General features: G+C 38.4%; 1 protein-coding gene across 2 annotated transcripts in view; it reads right to left on the bottom strand.

Annotated features, from left to right (window-relative positions):
- Lhfpl3 (LHFPL tetraspan subfamily member 3) overlaps positions 1–19,311 on the bottom strand; it is a 488,475-nt gene that overhangs the window by 117,477 nt on the left and 351,687 nt on the right. For both annotated transcript variants that reach the window (XM_051174831.1, XM_051174832.1), the window contains exon 2: positions 9,169–9,405. In XM_051174831.1, coding sequence (XP_051030788.1) covers positions 9,169–9,405 — 237 coding nt within the window. The remainder of the gene's footprint in view (positions 1–9,168; positions 9,406–19,311) is intronic.

Here is a 19,311-nt window from a genome sequence, read left to right as displayed (position 1 = left end):
TTTTATTTTTCCAGTAAACCTGGAATAAAACATCAGTTCAGTGCATGGATACAGCACTTGCCTGTGCGTGTTGCTGGCTGTCTTCAAAGGTGTGGCCAAAACCTCATGTTGGTATGTGGCCAAAAAGTCATGTTGATAGTTACAAGGCACTTTCTTCAGTGACATTTATAGAAGTAAAATGTTAAGCAGTCTATTGTGAAATTAATGCTTCAAGTTAAAGACTTCCATATACCTCTGCTATCCTTCTTATGTTTTCTATGGGACATTTGTCATCATTGTTCCCCACCTTTGCTTTGTTTGATACAAATAGATTCTCTTATGTTTTTCTATAGGCTAGTTTTTCAAAAGCCTCCCAGAAGATGAATCTTTCTATGTCCAATTGTCCTTGGGAAGTGGTCTCTGCTTATTAAACCATATGTTTTCACTGATGCTGGCATACATCAGCAGTCAGCACAGGACATTCCCTTATTTTACACAGAGATGTCAACATGAGGTGACTTTATGGACCTGTGAATGTCAGAACAGGACTGGATTTCAGAAATATACTTAGAACCCACAGCTCTTATTAAAGAGACATAGGATAAAACCCTGGCCAACTCAATTTTAATCCCTCCAGGTTTGTGTATTGGAAATGTTTGGTGGGGTCCAGTTGAATGCCATTCCTTGCTCCTTGCATATTTTTGTATATTTTTGTGGTTCTTAAAATGAGAGCCTAAGAAGTGAAATGACTTACCTAAGGAGGCAGAGTAGTTAGTTGTATGTTGTTCTAATCTACCATCTACCCATAAGAATTATACTCAAGAAGACTAGTGCTTTCTTCATGTATGCTCTTCTCTATGCCAGGCACACAGAGAAAAATCCAGAGACTGTGGCATGGATGAGAGAAGCTAGCAAGGGAAACAAACAAGATCAAACAGTGAGAAACTAAACTGACATATGTCTTTAATACATTGTATAAAAAGCTTTGATAGATGTAATTATGGTAGAGGCATAATGACTGCATCTACTGGAAGATTAGAGCCAGGGCTGTTGGTGCATGCCCATGATCCTAACACCCAGCAGACAGAGACAGGAGGATCAAATTTCCAGCCACCCTGAGATGCACAGCAAAAGTTGATCTCAAAAAGCAATAAACAAGCAAAAAACAAACAAATAAATAATAAGAATAGAAGTGTTGGTTCCAAATAAAAACAGCCATCTTAATAATTGAATTCATGTTATATGTTAATTTAGAAAGAGAAAATTGATCACTGATGTAGCTCAAATAAATTGTTCAGTGAAACTACATGGGGCATTCTGCATTACAAAAGAAACAGGTCTGTGTACAGATGAGTGACAGAATTAATATAAGTCATGAATTGAGTTTAATAAACACTGAATAAAATATTCAGTGTTTCCATTCCTTGAGAACAAGATGCCAAAGAAAAGAAGGAAGAGGGAGATGGAAGGGAAATTTTAGCTTAACTGAACACTTTCTTTCTCCTCTCCTCTCCTCCTCTGCCTTTTACCTTTTCTCCTCTTCTATTCCCTCTTCTAAACAGCACTGAAATGGCAAACCTTATTTTCCTTCTGGAAGCAGAGTTGATGATGATGTTGCTCGGGTCAACCACTTAGCCACCTCCAGCTTTGCCCTCAAATTCCTAAGGTAATTCAACTGGAAATCAGCTAACTAGGAAGAAAAGAACAAATAAATCCCATAGTTGGAGGTTGAGTTATTTGTCAGAGGAAGCTCTTTCTTAGAGTGATTCTGACACAGAGCTTTTGAATGGATGACTGTCATACCTTTAGAAGTTTTCCAAGTTACTTGTAGCCTAGAAGGTAAACTGAAGAAGACAATCTCCGATTGCACATTTGTAACCAGTTCCTGTGAAGTTCTCCTACACCACACCTTTGATTGTCCTCTCTGCCCCCTCCTCCCACAAATGGTGGTGGTGCTCATCCCCTGCTTCCTTTTGAGGGCAGTAGATAGCACTGACAACATGATGCTAAAAACCATGGCACTCTATGTCCTGGTGGATGTTATTATACCCACTATCACATAGTAACTACTTTTTAAAAAAAATAATTCAGTGGTTTAAAGTAGAAAAGGAAAGGACAATGGATAGGCATTACAAAAAAAGCATATTTCAATTTAAGTGAAAGCTTTTAATGCTTAAGATCAACATTATTATGAGAAGGCTGAAATTCATTCATTAATTCACTCATTTGACATGTAGACATTGAGTGTCTATGTATACCAGACATTATGTAAGTATTGAGGATGCAGTAGTAAACAAAAGAGAAATCTCTTCCCTGGAGAAACAGAAAGAAATTAAGAAGAGGCAGTGTGCACCTCACAGAGGGGACATTTGAGTAAATTCTGAGATGGGGAGGGAACATTGTTTTTGGAGAATATTTCAGTAAGAGTAAACAACAGAAGCAGAGGGTGGCACTGAGATTGGCCCCAAGTGTCTGAAAATCAGGAGAGGAGAAGGAAGCCTGGCTAAGAGAAGAACCAGCTGGCAAAGAGGGAGGGAGGTTTGCATAGCTTTGTAGAAGATGGAAAATGACTTTTGATATTCCAGAGTGAGGTCACAAAATCATCAGATGTCCTCAAGCTGAGAATACTGTGATCTTTGCCTGTTCCTGCATCATGCTGGATGCTCTGAGGTCAGACTGCAAGAGACCAGGGGTTTAGGAAACAAGGATGATAGTCTGTACCAGGATAGCAGCAGGTATGGGGATAAAGTTCTGGGAAGACTATTTATTTATTTAGTTAGATTTTGATTTTCAAGACAGGATTTCTCTGTGTAGGCCTGGCTGTTCTGGAACTCATTCTGTAGATCAGGGTTGCCCTTGAATATAGAGATTTGCCTGACAACTCCCAAGTGCTGGGATTAAAGGCATGTTTGGCTACCACGTAGCAACTCTATTCTATTTTACAGGTGCAGCAAATAGGATTTTTTTTTTTTTGGTGATGATGATCAGGTTTAAGTTGTGAAAGGAGGAAGTGGAATGATCCAAAGCTTGGTGTGAGCATCTTGAGGGATAAGAATACTCAAAGCTTAGATAAGGAAGGTGATGAGGGAGGAGAGTTTGTGGGATGTATAAAGAACTCAGTTATGGAAATGTTAGACATGGATGCTAAGTATACATTTAAATATGGAGTTGTGTTTATGAGATCAGGCTTCACTGTAGATGTGTGTGTGTGAGTTAAACCTGGGAGTCATGAGGATACAGATGTGGCTTAAAAGCTATGGTACCAAATGAGATAAGCAGGAAGTAAGTGTAGCTAAGGATACCCCAGCAAGAGTGGGAGATAAGGAAAACCAGCAAAGGAGTCCATTTGGAAGATCTAGATACAGAGTAACGAGATAAGGCCATCTATAGGATCCCAATCAAGTCAGAGCTTCAAGGTATAAAAAAACCTTAAGTGTTGACCTGGAGTATGGAATCCAGCAGGTAGTAGGTGGGGGAGGGGATGCTTGTCAAAAGAGTGTCTGTGAAATACTAAACATGGTTCAAACATGTGAAGGGAACAACAATCATAAGTAGTAGGGTATAAGACATCTGGCCCAACAAGGACCTCCCAGCTTTGTTTCAGTATCTAGCATAGTTTTAGCCCCTCTGAAAAAGTACCAGGATGTATACAGTCTCCATTCAGGTCCATGCTAAGATTTTGTGAAGACAACAAGGACTATTGTTTCCATCAGGAAACAGACAATTCACTGTGGCCTTGTTTAATTTTTATTTCCAAACAGTTGAAGATGCTTCCCACTCTCCTACCTCCAACCAAGCCCTGGTTTTCTTGATCTTACTTCACTAGGTTTTCATAAAATTCTATAGCTAAGTATCAGCATGGATACTTAGCTATACTCATGGATACATGAGAAATGTATATTAAACTTTTGATTATAGAGCCCTTTTCTAAAAGCAAGCACATAGAAACAAGACTAAATTTCACTGCTTGTGCAGGGCTTGCTTGTCAAGCTGAAAGCAACAGAAATACATCTCTCAAGAATGGATCACATGATGCTAAACCAAAGACAAGGCTTGAAATTGTGAGTTAAACCTAGTCCTTTCTAGCACTGAAAATGTAGACAAAATCTTTGGCCTTTGTATACCACAGTTTGGGCTATGAAGAACTAGGATGCTGATAAACAGTTTCACTGTTATTTCAAAATTCAATTTCACATGGAAAGCCGATGCCAGCCCTCTTATAGATAAATGTTTCCACCTCATGCTTTGTTCAGCTTCAGAGGTAGACTGGGTACTATTCTTCTTTTACTGAGATGGAGCTGAGGCTCTTGGGGTTATGCATGAGCAGGCAAGTAATGAGTAGGTCACTAGGAGTGCACACACTGGAGAGAGAAGAATACTTAAGGTATCTCAGAGTCTCAACCCTTGACCTCTAAGTTTTCCTTTTCCTAGACAACCTGCCTCTCAACAGACTCCAGAAAATAATGTGTTCATGGTTGTGAGGTCTGGGGCTCTTATAACCCTCTTATCTCCAGTCCTGGGAAGAACCTCAGATGCTATTTGTATAAGCTCTACATTTTACAGACTGGGAGGGTTAATTGCAGAACTATCAGGGACAGTACCACAGCTGGCCACCACAGCTGGGCAGCTTGAAGCCACCTACAGGCTCATTTCACCACACTATACCACACTGCCACTCAGAGTGTGGTCATAGCATAATATGACGTCTAAAATCAAATTTCCAAAGGTCTTCTCAATTAGGTAAGTAAGATAAATTTATTTCCCTCCCCTATTATAGCATTAAAAACTGCTTAAAGAACTTAATAAATAAGCGGTAGCTTGAGTCATCTCTAGATCAAGTTTCCTTATCTGCAGTTCTTGTGCTGAAAGACAAAGTCTCAAGGCTGCTCATGAGAGGACCCAATCATCTAAGAAGTAACACACACACACACACACACACACACACACACACACACACACACACACACACACCTCTTCATAATGATGTCTGACAAGAAAAGAGATATTTGTGGTAGAAGAGCTCTGGAAAACATAATTATTTATCCTTTCACAGCTAATGAAAGAAATTGAAATTGGAGCTTTCATTTCAAATCCTTTTTATCTGGGTGAAACTTTAATTTAACACAATTAAATTGACTTCACAGTTCAGTGTGTTAAAATATGCAATTAAACAGCATATCAAGGTTAAATGCCAACCGCTGTTGGCTAATTTATAAATCCTTCTGCTGCACTCCTAAGCAAGAAAAACACTACCATTGCTCTGCTAGGCTAGCCTACAGTCCTGTGTCCTCTGGTCAGAACAGGAGAAGCTGGTGGGTTTTTTCCCCCAATGGACCGAATCTGGTACAAGATTAACTGGATTTATACAGTTTTTATTTCCCTTTGTTTTTCAGTGAAACTGTTTTCCCATTAAAAATTACTCAGTCACTTCCACCAAGTTCCATAGCTGATCCTTTGTGAGGATACGTGGCCCTTCCAAGTTGTGATTTTCTGTAAAACAGACACTGCACTTGATCTCAGCCTAAAAGCAGAGACATAGCAATGTGGCTGTTAATTTGATTGAAGATATGGGAAAATGCCTTTGCTTTCATTTTTTTTTCCATTCCATAATTTACAATCTGTTCCATTTGGGGTATCTTTCAAGTGACCTTCGTGCTTCTGGAGGAGAGCTTCAAGAAATACTGAAGGGCATGTTGAAGTGGGCCTGGGGCAAGTGCACTGGAGATGTGTCTCGGAGATGAGGGCATGTGGCTGAGGTGGGGACTGTTAGTTATCTATTCCCTCCTTGTTTTCTCAGGGAATAGCATCTTTGTGATGATTGACTTATGATTCAGAAGCATTTTGTGTTTCCGTTTACCTTAAGATTTTATGGGTGGGGTATGGTCAATAATTAGAACCAAGTTCCTTTCCCTGATTGATTCTGAGACTGACGCAGCAGTGATTTTGCTTTATCAAATTAGGGTGGCTGCCAAGAAGGATTCATGGGTCTAAGCAATATCCTTGTTATAAAGATATACAGAAAACCTGGGTCTATCTACATGGTGGCTTTTGCACATACAGTAGAGGACGTGTTGTAGAGTTAATTACAGCCATCCCCAAAGCAGATATACTCCTTACTGGTATATTTCACATCATGATCATATATTGTTCCTTGTTATGCATCTGCTACCTGTAAAATGCATGTTGATATGGTTGGTGGGCTATAACACTGAAAGACTATAGAAGATGTCACAATGTACAGTGATATTGATATAAAAATGTATACATTTTTTACTCTTTTGAGCTATGGTTTCACATATAGCACTGCCTGGCTGCTTAGAACCAGAAATCATCCTGGGATATATACAGTCTTCTAAAAATTTAAGTAGGATTACATTTGTCACCATTTCCATGTACTACCATGGAACCAAAACAAAGATTTGTCCCCGCAACAGACATTTTGGTATTCTTATCCATAAGAACTAATACTAATATTTTAATTTGTCAACAGTGATATTAATATATTCATGCAGCTGTGAGGATGACCATTCATGATTATAAATTAGGCTCATGCATATTACTCTTAGAATCATTGATTGGTCTCAGATAATCTGAGTTCAGAAGGTTCAACCTTCCAACAACAAAGGTTACTTGCAACAGCAAATCTTGTATCATTTCTCAGAAACATGTAGGTCTGGTTAAATTTTACACATAGCTTTGAAGTCCTCACTTGGTTTATAGAGAATCCAGTTTCTAAGGGCCTGAAAAATCTGTATAGCACAGCTTTTGTATCACCTCAGAGTCTCACATTAAGGACTTTGGACTAAGACATTAAAATGTTAAATCGTGCAGTTTGATGCATTCTGTACTTCTTTGGATCTCTCTTATCTGTGGCAAATGAACTGATGCTGACTTTAACTATATTTCTTTGAATTCTCTTGTATTGTGGTCACTGAAGATCTGAGAAATCAAAAGTTTCAGTGTAACTTTGAATAGTAAAGGAACAAATAGCATTCTGGCCCATTACTAGAGGCTGAAGGAATTAGAATATTTGCAGAACAAAGTAGCCATAAAGCATTCCTTTCAGAAAGGGAATTTGGCAAATTTGAGATATCCTTACCATTAAATATGAAGTGAAGAAGACAGAAAACTGAGTATCTCCAACAGACTAAAGAGACAGACAAGAGGCCTACATGATGAGTGCATGACATATTAAGATAAACATATGCATGGGTACAGTATAACATGAAGAAAAGAGAACAAGACAAGCTTAAATACAAGGAGGCAAGAAAGAACTGAATGCAGGTAGTGGATGAAAGTTATGAAAGAGAATATAAAGCTTTTTTTTTTCTAGTTCTAATTTTATCATGGATTTCTTTTTTGGTTTTGGTGGTATGTAAATACATAAACTATATTCAATACTGAATGTGTAAAATCTAATGTGAAGCATCACAGCTCTATTTAGAGTGCTAATTCTAACTGTATATCAGTTCATTAAGTTGTATAGACTTTGGGTCTAGTTAATTTGGGTGTGTGATGTTTTTAGTTATTTGCAAGTTTTTTGAATGATAAGTTTATAAAAACAACTAACGAATGTATAGAAAATACTAAATCTGTAACATAAACAAAAGTATAACTGTTTTCTTTATAGTGAGTGTTTTTTACTCTACAAGGGGTAACTCTGCAGGAAAGTGGGAAAGTTTTTTTTTTTTAAGATTTCTTTATTTAATGTGCAGCAGTGTTTTGCCTGTGTATTCTCCATGTGAGGGTGGCAGATACCCTGGAACTGAAGTTACAGACAGTTGTCAGCTGCCATGTTTGTACTTGGAATTGAACCCAGGTCCTCTGAAAGAGCAACCAGTACTCTTAACCTATAAGCCATCTCTCCAGCCCTGGTAGTTTTGTTCTTAGGAAGTTACTTTTGTGGTTAAAACATTCTTGATAGGATTAAGTAAGTAATGCATGCTGTGTCTACAAGCCAAGGAGTGGAAGTTCCTGGGTCTCTGCTGCCCTCTTGGTGACTCCCTTTACCGTTGTTTCATGTTCCTACTTTACAAGATGGGCAGTGATGGCTACCTGTGAAGCTGGTTATGAGACCATTACATGAGATGTTCATGTGCAGGATAATACATGCTTGCATTAGAGGCCTTGTTAAAAATAGTATCTAGATTTTATAATTCAAGATAGATATAACAAAAAGCTAGAAGGAGCCACTCAGCTGAAGGCAATAACGTAAAGCAAAGCATAAAGATAACAGATAAAATGCAGAGTCACGAATGGTGGAACATGGCTCAATCTGGGGACTGAGGAGGCCGCATCAGGAGGGGAAGATCGGGAGTCAGTCTGGGCTACAAAGGAAGATCTTATCTCAAAAAAAAAAAAAATCAACCAACTACCAACAAAATGAACCCCCAACCTCACAGAGAATAAATACATCAAACAAATCTAAGGCCAGAACAAACCCTTGTGATTAAATTTCCACCCCAAAGAATAGGGTCAGCAACTCAGAAGAAAAAGGACAAGATTCACCCTGAATAATGATATACTGACTCTCAGTCACCTACTCTGATATACTTCAGTATATTTAGACACCAGTTAATGTCCTGTTCTATATCCCCATTTCCTTGTATTTCAATAAATAATTTCCTTTTGGGAAGAAATCTGAGCAGTTGGTTACCCGGATAACATATTGAGAAGTACAGCAACTGGGGTGATATTGTAATCTCTACAACCACTCAGGGTTAGGAATCTCTCTCTTTCTCTCTTTCTGACAGGATGAGTTTGAATTCAAAGCCAGTGGTTATGATGGTTGTGAAAGATTTCTCGTATGTATTGCACTCTGGGAAAACAGCTCTATCCACAGAGAAGCACATTCCATTCAATCATATCAATACTCCTCCCTCAATGCTGCCTCTTAGTCATTAACTCCTGATAGTTAAGGTTTTAGAGAAAGAGTGAAGAAGACATCGAAAAAATACCAAAACAGTCACAATGAACTTAGTGCTTCAGAATAATAAGAAAATGCAATGTTATACTTTAGTTTTGCAAACATCTTGAGGCTTCCGAGAAGTCTCAGAGCCAAAAGCATTAACATGAAGCAATGAGAAATGCAGGGGTAAAGAGGACTTGAGGGCAAAAGGGAGAGGACTGATGTTTGGGGTTAATTTTTGTTCTTAAGACATCCACTAAGAGTTCCTTAAATAATCATACCTTTGTTTTCTGCCTTCAGTTCCTCTGCCATCAAGCTGTCTTGTCGGTTCCCAAGCACAAATGCGAGAAATGAGAGGATCAGGGCATCCAGTATTCCAATGATGGCCAGGATGTACGCCCAGCGGACAGAGCAGGCCCCAAGAGTGTACTTGTCTGTCTTTTCTCCACACATCCGTTTTACTTCATCGGAATCCCAGCCATCAGGGAAAATCATACAGCCAAGCACAAGGCAGGCAGCTTAGAAAGAGAAAGGCAAAAAAGAAAAAGAAATTAAGCATTTTGCTTAGAAAAAAATTTCTATTGTTTGTAAAATATTTCCAATTACTGATTTTGAGAGTAACAAGTCTCAGTACTGTTTCCTATCCATTCCTGCTGCTTTACAGAAGAGCAGGCCCTGAGCTCTGCAGCAGAGAACCTCAGGGCCTGCACTGTAGAGTGAGCCCATGTATGCTGAGATAAGTTAAAGTAGATTTAGCTATGAAATATTGAGTTTTTATGCATGTTTGCAGGAAGGCTTCCATTGCAAATAGTCCACACTGCAGCTGACAATTCAATGCAGACTTTGAAGAACAGTGACAGCAGCAGGATAAGGGATTAGGATAACATGGAAAATACCAGAGTGTTAATTGACTTTGAATCTTTGTGAAAAATAACATTGTGATCCCCACTTCAAGTATCCAGAGATTCTTACCATGTGTAGCACCCATTGATACTTTCTATTCTAGTCTCTTTTCTGTTTAGGTTTGAATATATATATATTTATATTCCTCCTTTCATTCTTTCATCCTTCCAAACTCCCTTGCTGTCACTCACATTCTTAGTTTCTTTTCCTTTGTTTATATGTGTTCTATCTATTCATAACTATCTATCTATATGTATGTATATCTATCTATATGCATATACATATATATATGTATGTTCATTATACATTCCTAAATACACAAATACAAATACAACCTACTTAGTAGTCATAATCACACACACACACACACACACACACCACATGATTTCAGGGCTGACCATTCGGTATTGGATAACCAATTGCTGTGCTCTTCCCTGGAGGAGATTATGTCTCTTACTCTCAGAATTTCTTAGCTGACTGTAGTTCTCTGTGTAGGGCTGAGGTCTCCTGAGCTGTCCTCATCCATGTTAACATGTCTAGTTATGTTTCCCTTCTTCAAAAAGGCTGCAAACCACTGAAGCACAGTGTGACAATGTGCGGCTTTAATGGAAATGAAAAGAGTTAGGAAAAGAATTGTTTTCTGTATTCCAAACATCACAGCATATGGATACCTTCCCCTTGGTGGTGGTGGTGGTGGTGGTGTGTGTGTGTGGGGGGGGTGTGTGTGTGCACATGTAGGCCAGACGTCATGTCTTTAATTCATGTCTTTAATGATTTGCTATCTTATATCTATCTATCTATCTATCTATCTATCTATCTATCTATCTATCTATCTATCTATATTTTTAAAATTAAATTAAAATTTCTCTCATACATTATATCTCCACTGATCCAGCCTCAGGTCCTCATGCTTGTGTATCAGGGACTTTTCTGACTGACCTGTTATATCTCCACAACTTGTTCCTTTTCTTCCTTTTTTTTTCTGAGACAGTTTGGCTATGTAGACCAGGTTGGCTTTGAGCCATGATCCTCCCTCCCCAGCCTGTGAAGTGCTGTAATTACAGGTACATGCTATCATACCTGGTTTCAAATTCTTTTTTGCTTAGAACATTGTTCTTTTATGAGCCCTCATAGCTGTGTTTATACTTAGCTTAGAGCCTTTGTTCCTTTTGTATGTTGTTAAGGTTATTTATTTACAAATATTGTCTCAAATAAAAGACTAAGCTGAGAAAAGAACCTTTGGTCATTTGTCATAGTCATAGAATGTAAAACAATGTCTTGAACAAAACAGACACTAAAATACTTGTGAATGGAGAAATGGATAATAAATAATGGATTATAATATCTGGGCCCTAAACTCTAAAATGTAGTTAGTAGCAGTTAATACCAGCACCATTAGTCAATGGCACAAATCTAGTTAGAGATTCAAATTAGATTAAAATCCAGAGCCAATTTTGTTATGACTACACAACAGATTACAAGTACTCAGGGTAGATTTAAATGCATAAGTTGGTGTATTGAAAATATTTTCAGCACTTTGTATACAGCATGCATTTTACAGCATTATCTAGTTCAGGTTATCCTTGATCTAAAAAAAATGCAGTTTCCATGACAAATGCCTTATGGTGTCTTATTTGATTGTGGATGTGTGTGTCTTGTGTGTGCATGGATGTGTGTGTGTGTGTGTGTGTGTGTGTGTGTGTGTGTGTGTGCACACTATCTACAGTTGCAGATAGTAGGAAACAGGTGCTATGAAGGGGGAACACTGGTCAGGGAAACTAACAGAGGGAAGGAGAGAAGCAGAGATAAATAAAAATAAGTATGTTTGACAAAACCATAGGGAAACATTCTTTTATAAGTTTACTTAAAATACACATACAGTATACGTGTGTATGCATATGCATATATAAACACACACACACACACACACACACACACACACACACACACAAGTTTAAATGGAATTATACCACACAGAACAATAATACTCTCTCTGGAACAGTCATAAATTATTTAACAAAAATCTTAGTGCCAGGCATGGGAAACTTCTCTTTGTATTGTTGGTCACAGGGATTCGAAAGACTCCATTCAAAATATAGGCTATTGCTATTGCCTCAATTGTCTCCCAGAACTTGAAGATAAGATCCTACTGCTGAAAACACCAACACCTCGAATAGAATACAGGGTTTGGACTAATTGAGCTGGAACTGACCTTGAGGACTACTCTTGTAGAATAAAATGCTATGCAAGCTGTCGAGGGAGGAAAACAATCAGTAGTCCTCCTACCTAGCTGTAAAGTCTGTAAACTGCCACAACTGACCTGCTGGGGTTTTTCCCAATGGGCAAAAGTGGCACTTTTGTCTTGGGAGGCAACCAATAGCTGTCTAATTGGACTGAAGGCCAATTCCATGGGAGTGGATTTGTGGAGTGGTCATATACCTAAGAGGATACCATATTACTGCTATTTTCCAAAAGCAATGTAATTGATGACCATGTTTTAAATGTTTATACTTATATCCATAGATGAGTGCAGCTCTTACTTTTCACCAAATATTCTTCTTTGTGCAGCAGATAGAGACTACTACAGAGATCCATAACTGGAAGAAAATCCAATATGGAGGGATTAAGTTACTGCGAATGACAAGCCCCAGTTAGTGCACCTACAACACAACCCTACACTTATGGTTTAGGGAACATTGTGGAAGAGTGGGCAGAATGATTATAAGAACCAGAAGACTAGGATTTCTGTGAGACAATGTCTTTTAGACATGGCAGGGAAGTTGCACTTATGAAATCTCAACGATAAAGTTGCCTAAACAAGAGGTGTACAATGACCATACCAGTTGTGTTGGCTAGTTTCACTGCAATGGACAAAAGCCAGAGTCACTTTGAAAGAGGGAACCTCAATTGAGAAAATGGCTCTATCAGATTGGCCTGTGGGCAAGACTGTGGTGCATTTTCTTGATGTGGACCCAGCTCATTGGGGACTGTGTCACCTTTGGGCAAGTGGTTCTGGAGGGTGTAAGAAGGTGTCTTAGAGTTTCTATTGCTGCAACAAAACACATGACCAAAAAGCAAGTTGGGGAGGAAAAGGTTTATTCAGCTTACACTTCCACATTGCTGTTCATCACTGAAGAAGTCAGAACAGGTCCTCAGGGCAGAGACTCTGAGTCAGCGGCTGATGCAGAGGTCATGGAGAGCTGTTTACTGGCTTGCTTCCCCTGGCTTGCTCAGCTCACTTTATATAACCCAGTACCACCAGCCCAGGGATGACACCACCCACTGTGGTCTGGGTCCTCCCCATTGGTCACTAATTGAGAAATTCCTTACAGCTGGATCTCATGTCAGCATTTCCCCAACTGAAGCTCCTTCCTCTCTGGTGACTCTAGCTGGTGACAAACCAGTCAGTAAAGAAGGCAAGTTGAGCAAGTTCTGAGCTTCAAGCCAGAAAGCCATGCTCTTCCATGGCCTCTGCATCAGTTACTGCCTCTAGATTCCTGCCTTGAATTATTGCCCTGACTTTTGTCAGTGATAAAAATGTGACTTGAGAGTTGTAAGGCAAAATAAATCCTTTCATCTCCAAGTTGCTTTTGGGTCATGGTATTTTATCACAGCAGTAGAAACCCTATCTAAGATACATACATACATAAGAGTAACACCAAATACATTTGGAAGAATATATATATATATATGTACATATATGCACATATGTATAATATATGCATGTTACATGTATGTGTATATATGCATATATGCATATATGTATATATATTCATACACACACACACACACACACACATATATATATATGCATGTCAATGTAATGACAGAAGAAAGGGTCTTGAATTTGAGAGTGATTGGGAGCATGGGGGGAATTGAAGGAGAGGGAGGAGTAGAAATTAAGTACTCATATATGAATATCAAATAAAAGAAAACTGACCATGTAAAAACACCTTTTCTTTTGAATACAGAAACCACAGTAGTTTTCCTAACACCTGGCCAGCCTGACACAGTTCAGAACAAGGAACACATCAGGGCATGGATGAACAATGCTTATTTAAAGTCCCCAATATTTCATTCCTCTACACAGAATGCAGAGAGAACAACTAGACCTCTCTGCTTACCAATCATAGCACAGTTAAGGGATTTTGTGTTTTGTTTCTTAGATTAATTAAATCCATCTCATTTGCTAATATGACCAATTTCCTACTGCTTTAGAGCAGTTACTATCACACAGAGAAACACTCTGGGCACAGCTAAGCCTAGAATAGGTTTCCAGGCTCCCCACACTGATTGCCTGCATAGGGAAGACCAATATTCCCAACATTGAACATGAGCTAACCCTGGACACCCGGAGACTTTGGGATAAGTAGGACATGGTGCTACTTATTATTGAGGTGAATCTCAACAATTTCAAAATTAGGCAGTCTTTAAAGAATTGGGTCAACACAAATGGTCGTAGTGGGAAAGACAAATGTCAGAAAAGTACACAGCCACAAGTGGATAGCCTGCTGGGGTGATGTAATTAAAAGGCATCTTTTTTTTCTCCAAGAGCTTCCCACCCCAAGGGTAGACTCATTTATCTTTAAGTTTGTATTCCTGCAATTCTGAGTTAAAACTGACAAAAAGGGAGGGGTGGAATACCTCCAAATCAAAATCACCAGAGACTGGACTAGAAATCCACAATTCTCTGCTTTCAAGTGTGTCACTCCCTACATTAAGTTCTTAGTGCAGAACAGCCAAGCAGTTCTTTGTGTGATGGACCCTTTCCTGAAAGCTTTGTGGTTGCAAAGCTCTGAGACATGATTTTTATTTTCAATAATCTAAAGAAGTTGGTGTTTAAAAAATTATAAAAACCTGATCAGGAAGGCTGGGGTTTAGGTAGGGCTTCTCTAGAAGACTTTTTCGGTTTACCTGGCAAGAACACCCTGGTACCATACAAACTGTAGCACTGTGATATATATCAGGTTTTCCTTTTTTTTTTTTTTTTTTTTTTTTTTGTCAACCTTTTCTTAACATGGACTTTTTGATATTTTCTAATTTATCTGTTTTGAAATGTAAATTGTTGAAAAGTAGGATTAAAAATACCACAAATACAGTTAAACAATTTTAAAATTTAATATAGTTATCATATAACAAAGGCTCCTCCAACAATGCATTGTCAAAGCATGTAACTTTTCCCTTCCTCCTTCTACTTAGCTGTTTTAGGTTTGAAAGGGAAAGTGTTTTAATTTTTGCGTATTTAACTTAAGTCATAAAACTGAATGAGGCTCTGTTGGCTTCTTTGCATCAATATTGTTTGGGTGCTGTGGTAAATCCTGCTTTCTGGCATTCTATTAGCCAGACTTTCCTAATCTTCATGATTTGTTTAGTCAATAGACACTAACAGCTGTTCTCACTTCTGAGTAGGAAGTGCCTGCAAGGTACCTAACTGCCTTAGCTGGTAATAGAGGAAATAGTGTTCTTGTTGGCTTCATATTAACTATTTGTGAGTCAATCAACCCTAAGATATAGCATCATCTCTATAGAAAACAAGGCTCCAGGATACCTGATTAATTCACACATATGTCCTGACCACCAGGGATGTCAGAGAATAAATTCCAATTGGAAACTTATATTTAAAAAAATGGCTTTCTTATTAGAATGTCTAACTTCTTTGCAGGAAGGTATTCCTTCATTTTTGCAGTAGGTTTACTGCATATATACCAGAGAACATTCTTGAATGCTCAGGAGAAATGGAACCTCACAAGTTGAAGGTAAGCACGCAAAGGTGGAAAGAAACCGATAGCCTCATTATATGCTGCCATGGGTCCTTCTGCTCTAGAATATATAGCAAAGGTATCTTTGTGAGGGTGTTTCAGTTGATTTCCATTTTAAGTGTGTTCCAAGAGGTTAAAAAGTGTTTGCTTTCTACAAGGGCACTCTGTGTCAAGGCTAATGATCCCACAATGAGTTTTTCTGAAAAAAAAGAGAGAGAGAGAGAGAGAGAGAGATGTCATAAAAGAGGGAGCCATTTCTCTCTAAACACCTATGAGATGGGGTTGTAGAATGACCATAGAATTGAAGACAAGAAAAGTACAGGGAAAGTCTGCTCAAGGTTTTGGTATCTGAAACCCACTGTGTTGTTCAGCCCTTACTGGTGAAAAAATAAATCAATATCTAGACTGGACTATGTCCATCTTGAATGACAAATGACATCTCTACCCCCCCCCCGTGAGATTGACAGCTTCTGTGCAGCTGTGCAGCACACATGTTGGTGTGGGGAAGGGTGAGGAGGTGTGGGAGCTGTGTTTGGGTGGTTGTAAGGGTTTGAATTGGTATGTATGTACTCGCTCATATATAGATTTTTTACCTAGAGCAAAGGATCACCAGCCTATAATTCACACCACCAGAGGAACTAGGACACAAGGTAGATTCTAAGAGATTCATATATGCTCCTTCACAGAACGGAAAAGGGACAAGTCCCCCAGAGGTATTAATTCTTACTGGAGATCAACATATGATCTTGAGTAGCTCTTGGAGATTCTTTTTCTCCTCCTCCTCCTTAACGAAAACTGAGAAAACCTAGAACAGCCATAGTGGGTCTTGGTTCCTAGTTACCTGTGTACACTGATGGGCAAACATGTATTTTCTGTCATCTAATGCTGCCCATTCCCTCTCTCCAAGGTATTGATTTTCTGTGAGTGGTGTGTCTGGTTTATGTACTTGTCAATATTGTTGCGTGGTGTGTGTGTGTGTGTGTGTGTGTGTGTGTGTGTGTGTGTGTTTGTGGGCACATGTGGCAACCAGAGGCCAATGTCAAGTCTATTTCCTTTATTATTTCCACCTTTAGTTTTGAGGCAGGGTCTCTCACTTAACTTGAAATCAATTGATTTCGCTGGGTGGGATGGCCAAAGAACTTTGCTCTGCCAGTGCTGGAGTTGCAGATCTCTGCTGTGTTGTGCAGGTTTTTAGTCTAGGTACTAGGGATATGAATTTAGGTCATGTTGCTTGCATGGCAGGAGTTTTACTGGCAGCCATCTCTACAGTTATGGAAGTTGGGTTTTATATACAAAAGAAATAAATGCATTATGATTTTGTTGACTCTAAAGCATCAGTCACACATAGGTTAAATATTTTCTAACTTGTGAAATGTAATGATTTTCTGTTGCTGAGAAAAAAACCACTGAAAACACAATGGATTAACTTACACAATAGGAGAAAACCTTTGCTAGCTATCCTTCTACGTCAGAAAAGGGACTAATATCTAAACTACACAAAGAACTGTAAAAATGAAACATCAAAGAATAAAACTTCCAATTAAAGAATAGGCTAATGAACTCAATAGATAGTTCTAGATTAAGAAACATAAATAACCAATAAATACTTTGATAAATGTGCAATATCTTTAGTCATCAGGGAAATGTAAGATTAAACCACTTTGAGATTTCATCTCAACCTGGTCAGAATGATTATCACCATGAAAACAAAACCAACAAATACTGTTAAGAATGTGGGGAAAGAAGAGCTGCTGAACTATAAATTGCTTCAACCACTATGGAAATAATGTGGAGTCTTCTAAAACATGCAAACTAGAACTACCATCTGATTCAGCTATACTGTTCTTGGGAATATTCACAAAAGATTTTTACCACATAGATATTTGCATTGCATATCCATGTTTATTAATGCTCTAACCACAATAATAAGGAGTAGCCTTACTCATCAATGTATGAAAGAATAATGAAAATGTAGCTAATATACACAATAAAATTTTATTCAATGATAAAGAAAAAAATTAAGGCTCACAGATAAAGAGTTAGATCTGGACATTACTAAATGAAGTGACTCAGACTCAAAGATATGACATGTTCTCTCTCATATGCAGATACTAGGTTTTAATATTTGTGCATGTGGGTGTAAGTATGGGTAATAGGACATGAATGGAAACAGGTTTTGAGGAAGGGCAGGCAGGATTTGAAACAGAAAGTCAACTACTAGGGTCTGAAGGGAACAGAAGGCTACAGAGGAATCAAGGAAGGGAGATCATCAGAAATTACATAGAAAAATGCTGTAATTAAACCTACTGATTTGTACACACCAAACAGTTGTGGTTTAAAACAATATACACCTGTTAGTCTATTGTTGTATATATCAGAATTCTCATATGCATCCCAGAGAGAAAGTCAATGTGTCGATAGGACCATATTCCTTTCTAGTGGTTCCAGGGCAAATCTATTCCTTTCACCCTTTAGCTTCTAAATGACACATTCTTTGGCATTCATTTCCATCTTTAAAACCAGCATTTGTAGTTATGGGGGACTGAAACCAAACCCAGAAGCCTAATATCTCACACAATGCTATCTGGAGGTGACATGTTCAGAACATAATTAAACTATGAGGGTGGAGTTCTCATGAATGGAGTCAGTCTCTATTAAAAGAAACCACATAAGGCAGCCATCTTTAGACAAGATACCCTCACTGGACACTGGATCCACTGGCACCTTTGTCATGCACTCACACCCTCTAGACAAATGAGAAATAGATTTCCATGGTTGAAGGTGTCCAGTATAAGTTACTTTGTTATTGCAGCCAAATGAAAAGACACAGTGAGGTTAGCCTGTCGCATGTAGCATCTTTCTCTCACCTCTTCTTCCACTATAAAGGCCCACTCAGATATTATAAATTCTCCATCATAATGCTAGCCGATTAATCCTTTCAACCAGACCCAAGAGTTGGAAGGGAAATGAGGCTTAGAATCTGAGAGTTACAGAATAGAAAAAAACAGTCTGTGAATGTGGGGGGCTGGGGGAGCATGTTGTTTAATTAGAGCATGTAAATATTAAAATACAGGTGTGAATATAACTATTAATAATAGGAAAACATCCAGTGTCAACAAAAAATACAATATAGCTGGCCGTCTTAAGGAAAGACAAAACAAATAGCTTTTAAATGCTAATAATTATAGCTAAAGAAGTGAGATGTTACTAGTAGTCCCAAACTGAGGAGATCTAGGCATGTACCTTACACAATAACATTTGAATTCAGTTTCCCTACATCAGCAGCAGTGTTTAATTTATCTCTTCTACTGGATGTGTAGCAAATGTCAGGTGTGGCTGACTCTAGTCAGGGTATTTTTTTCTGGATAGAGCCCACCAGATAATATGAAACAATGGGTTTCCATTCTCAAATTTGGATGAGGAAATGGCATATATTTTTCTAGTGCCAGGTCCCAGAATTCTGCTTAGAAATCTCAAGTGAGATATGGATTGTAGAAACTGACAAGGACCTTGCCCTTGGGCCTTCTATATAGTGATAGGCATTTAGTTTCTATCAACCATCCAAGCTTGTCTTTGGGAACAGGGGAAAAGAATTCTAGACACAAAGATGTCTGCCTTCTTCTTGCCCTTTCTTTGTTTCTGATATATTTTAAGACTTTGGCCTCTCTAGTGTGCTTTGGAATTGTCCTATTGTGGAATATTAGTTTAAGATACGTGACCTTCATTTATGCTGTGGAATATTTTTTTTAATGAAACAAAGAT

Source organism: Phodopus roborovskii, unplaced genomic scaffold, assembly GCF_943737965.1.
Source record: "Phodopus roborovskii unplaced genomic scaffold, PHOROB, whole genome shotgun sequence".
Taxonomy (NCBI): domain Eukaryota; kingdom Metazoa; phylum Chordata; class Mammalia; order Rodentia; family Cricetidae; genus Phodopus; species Phodopus roborovskii.
This window is presented reverse-complemented; position numbering and strand designations above follow the sequence as displayed.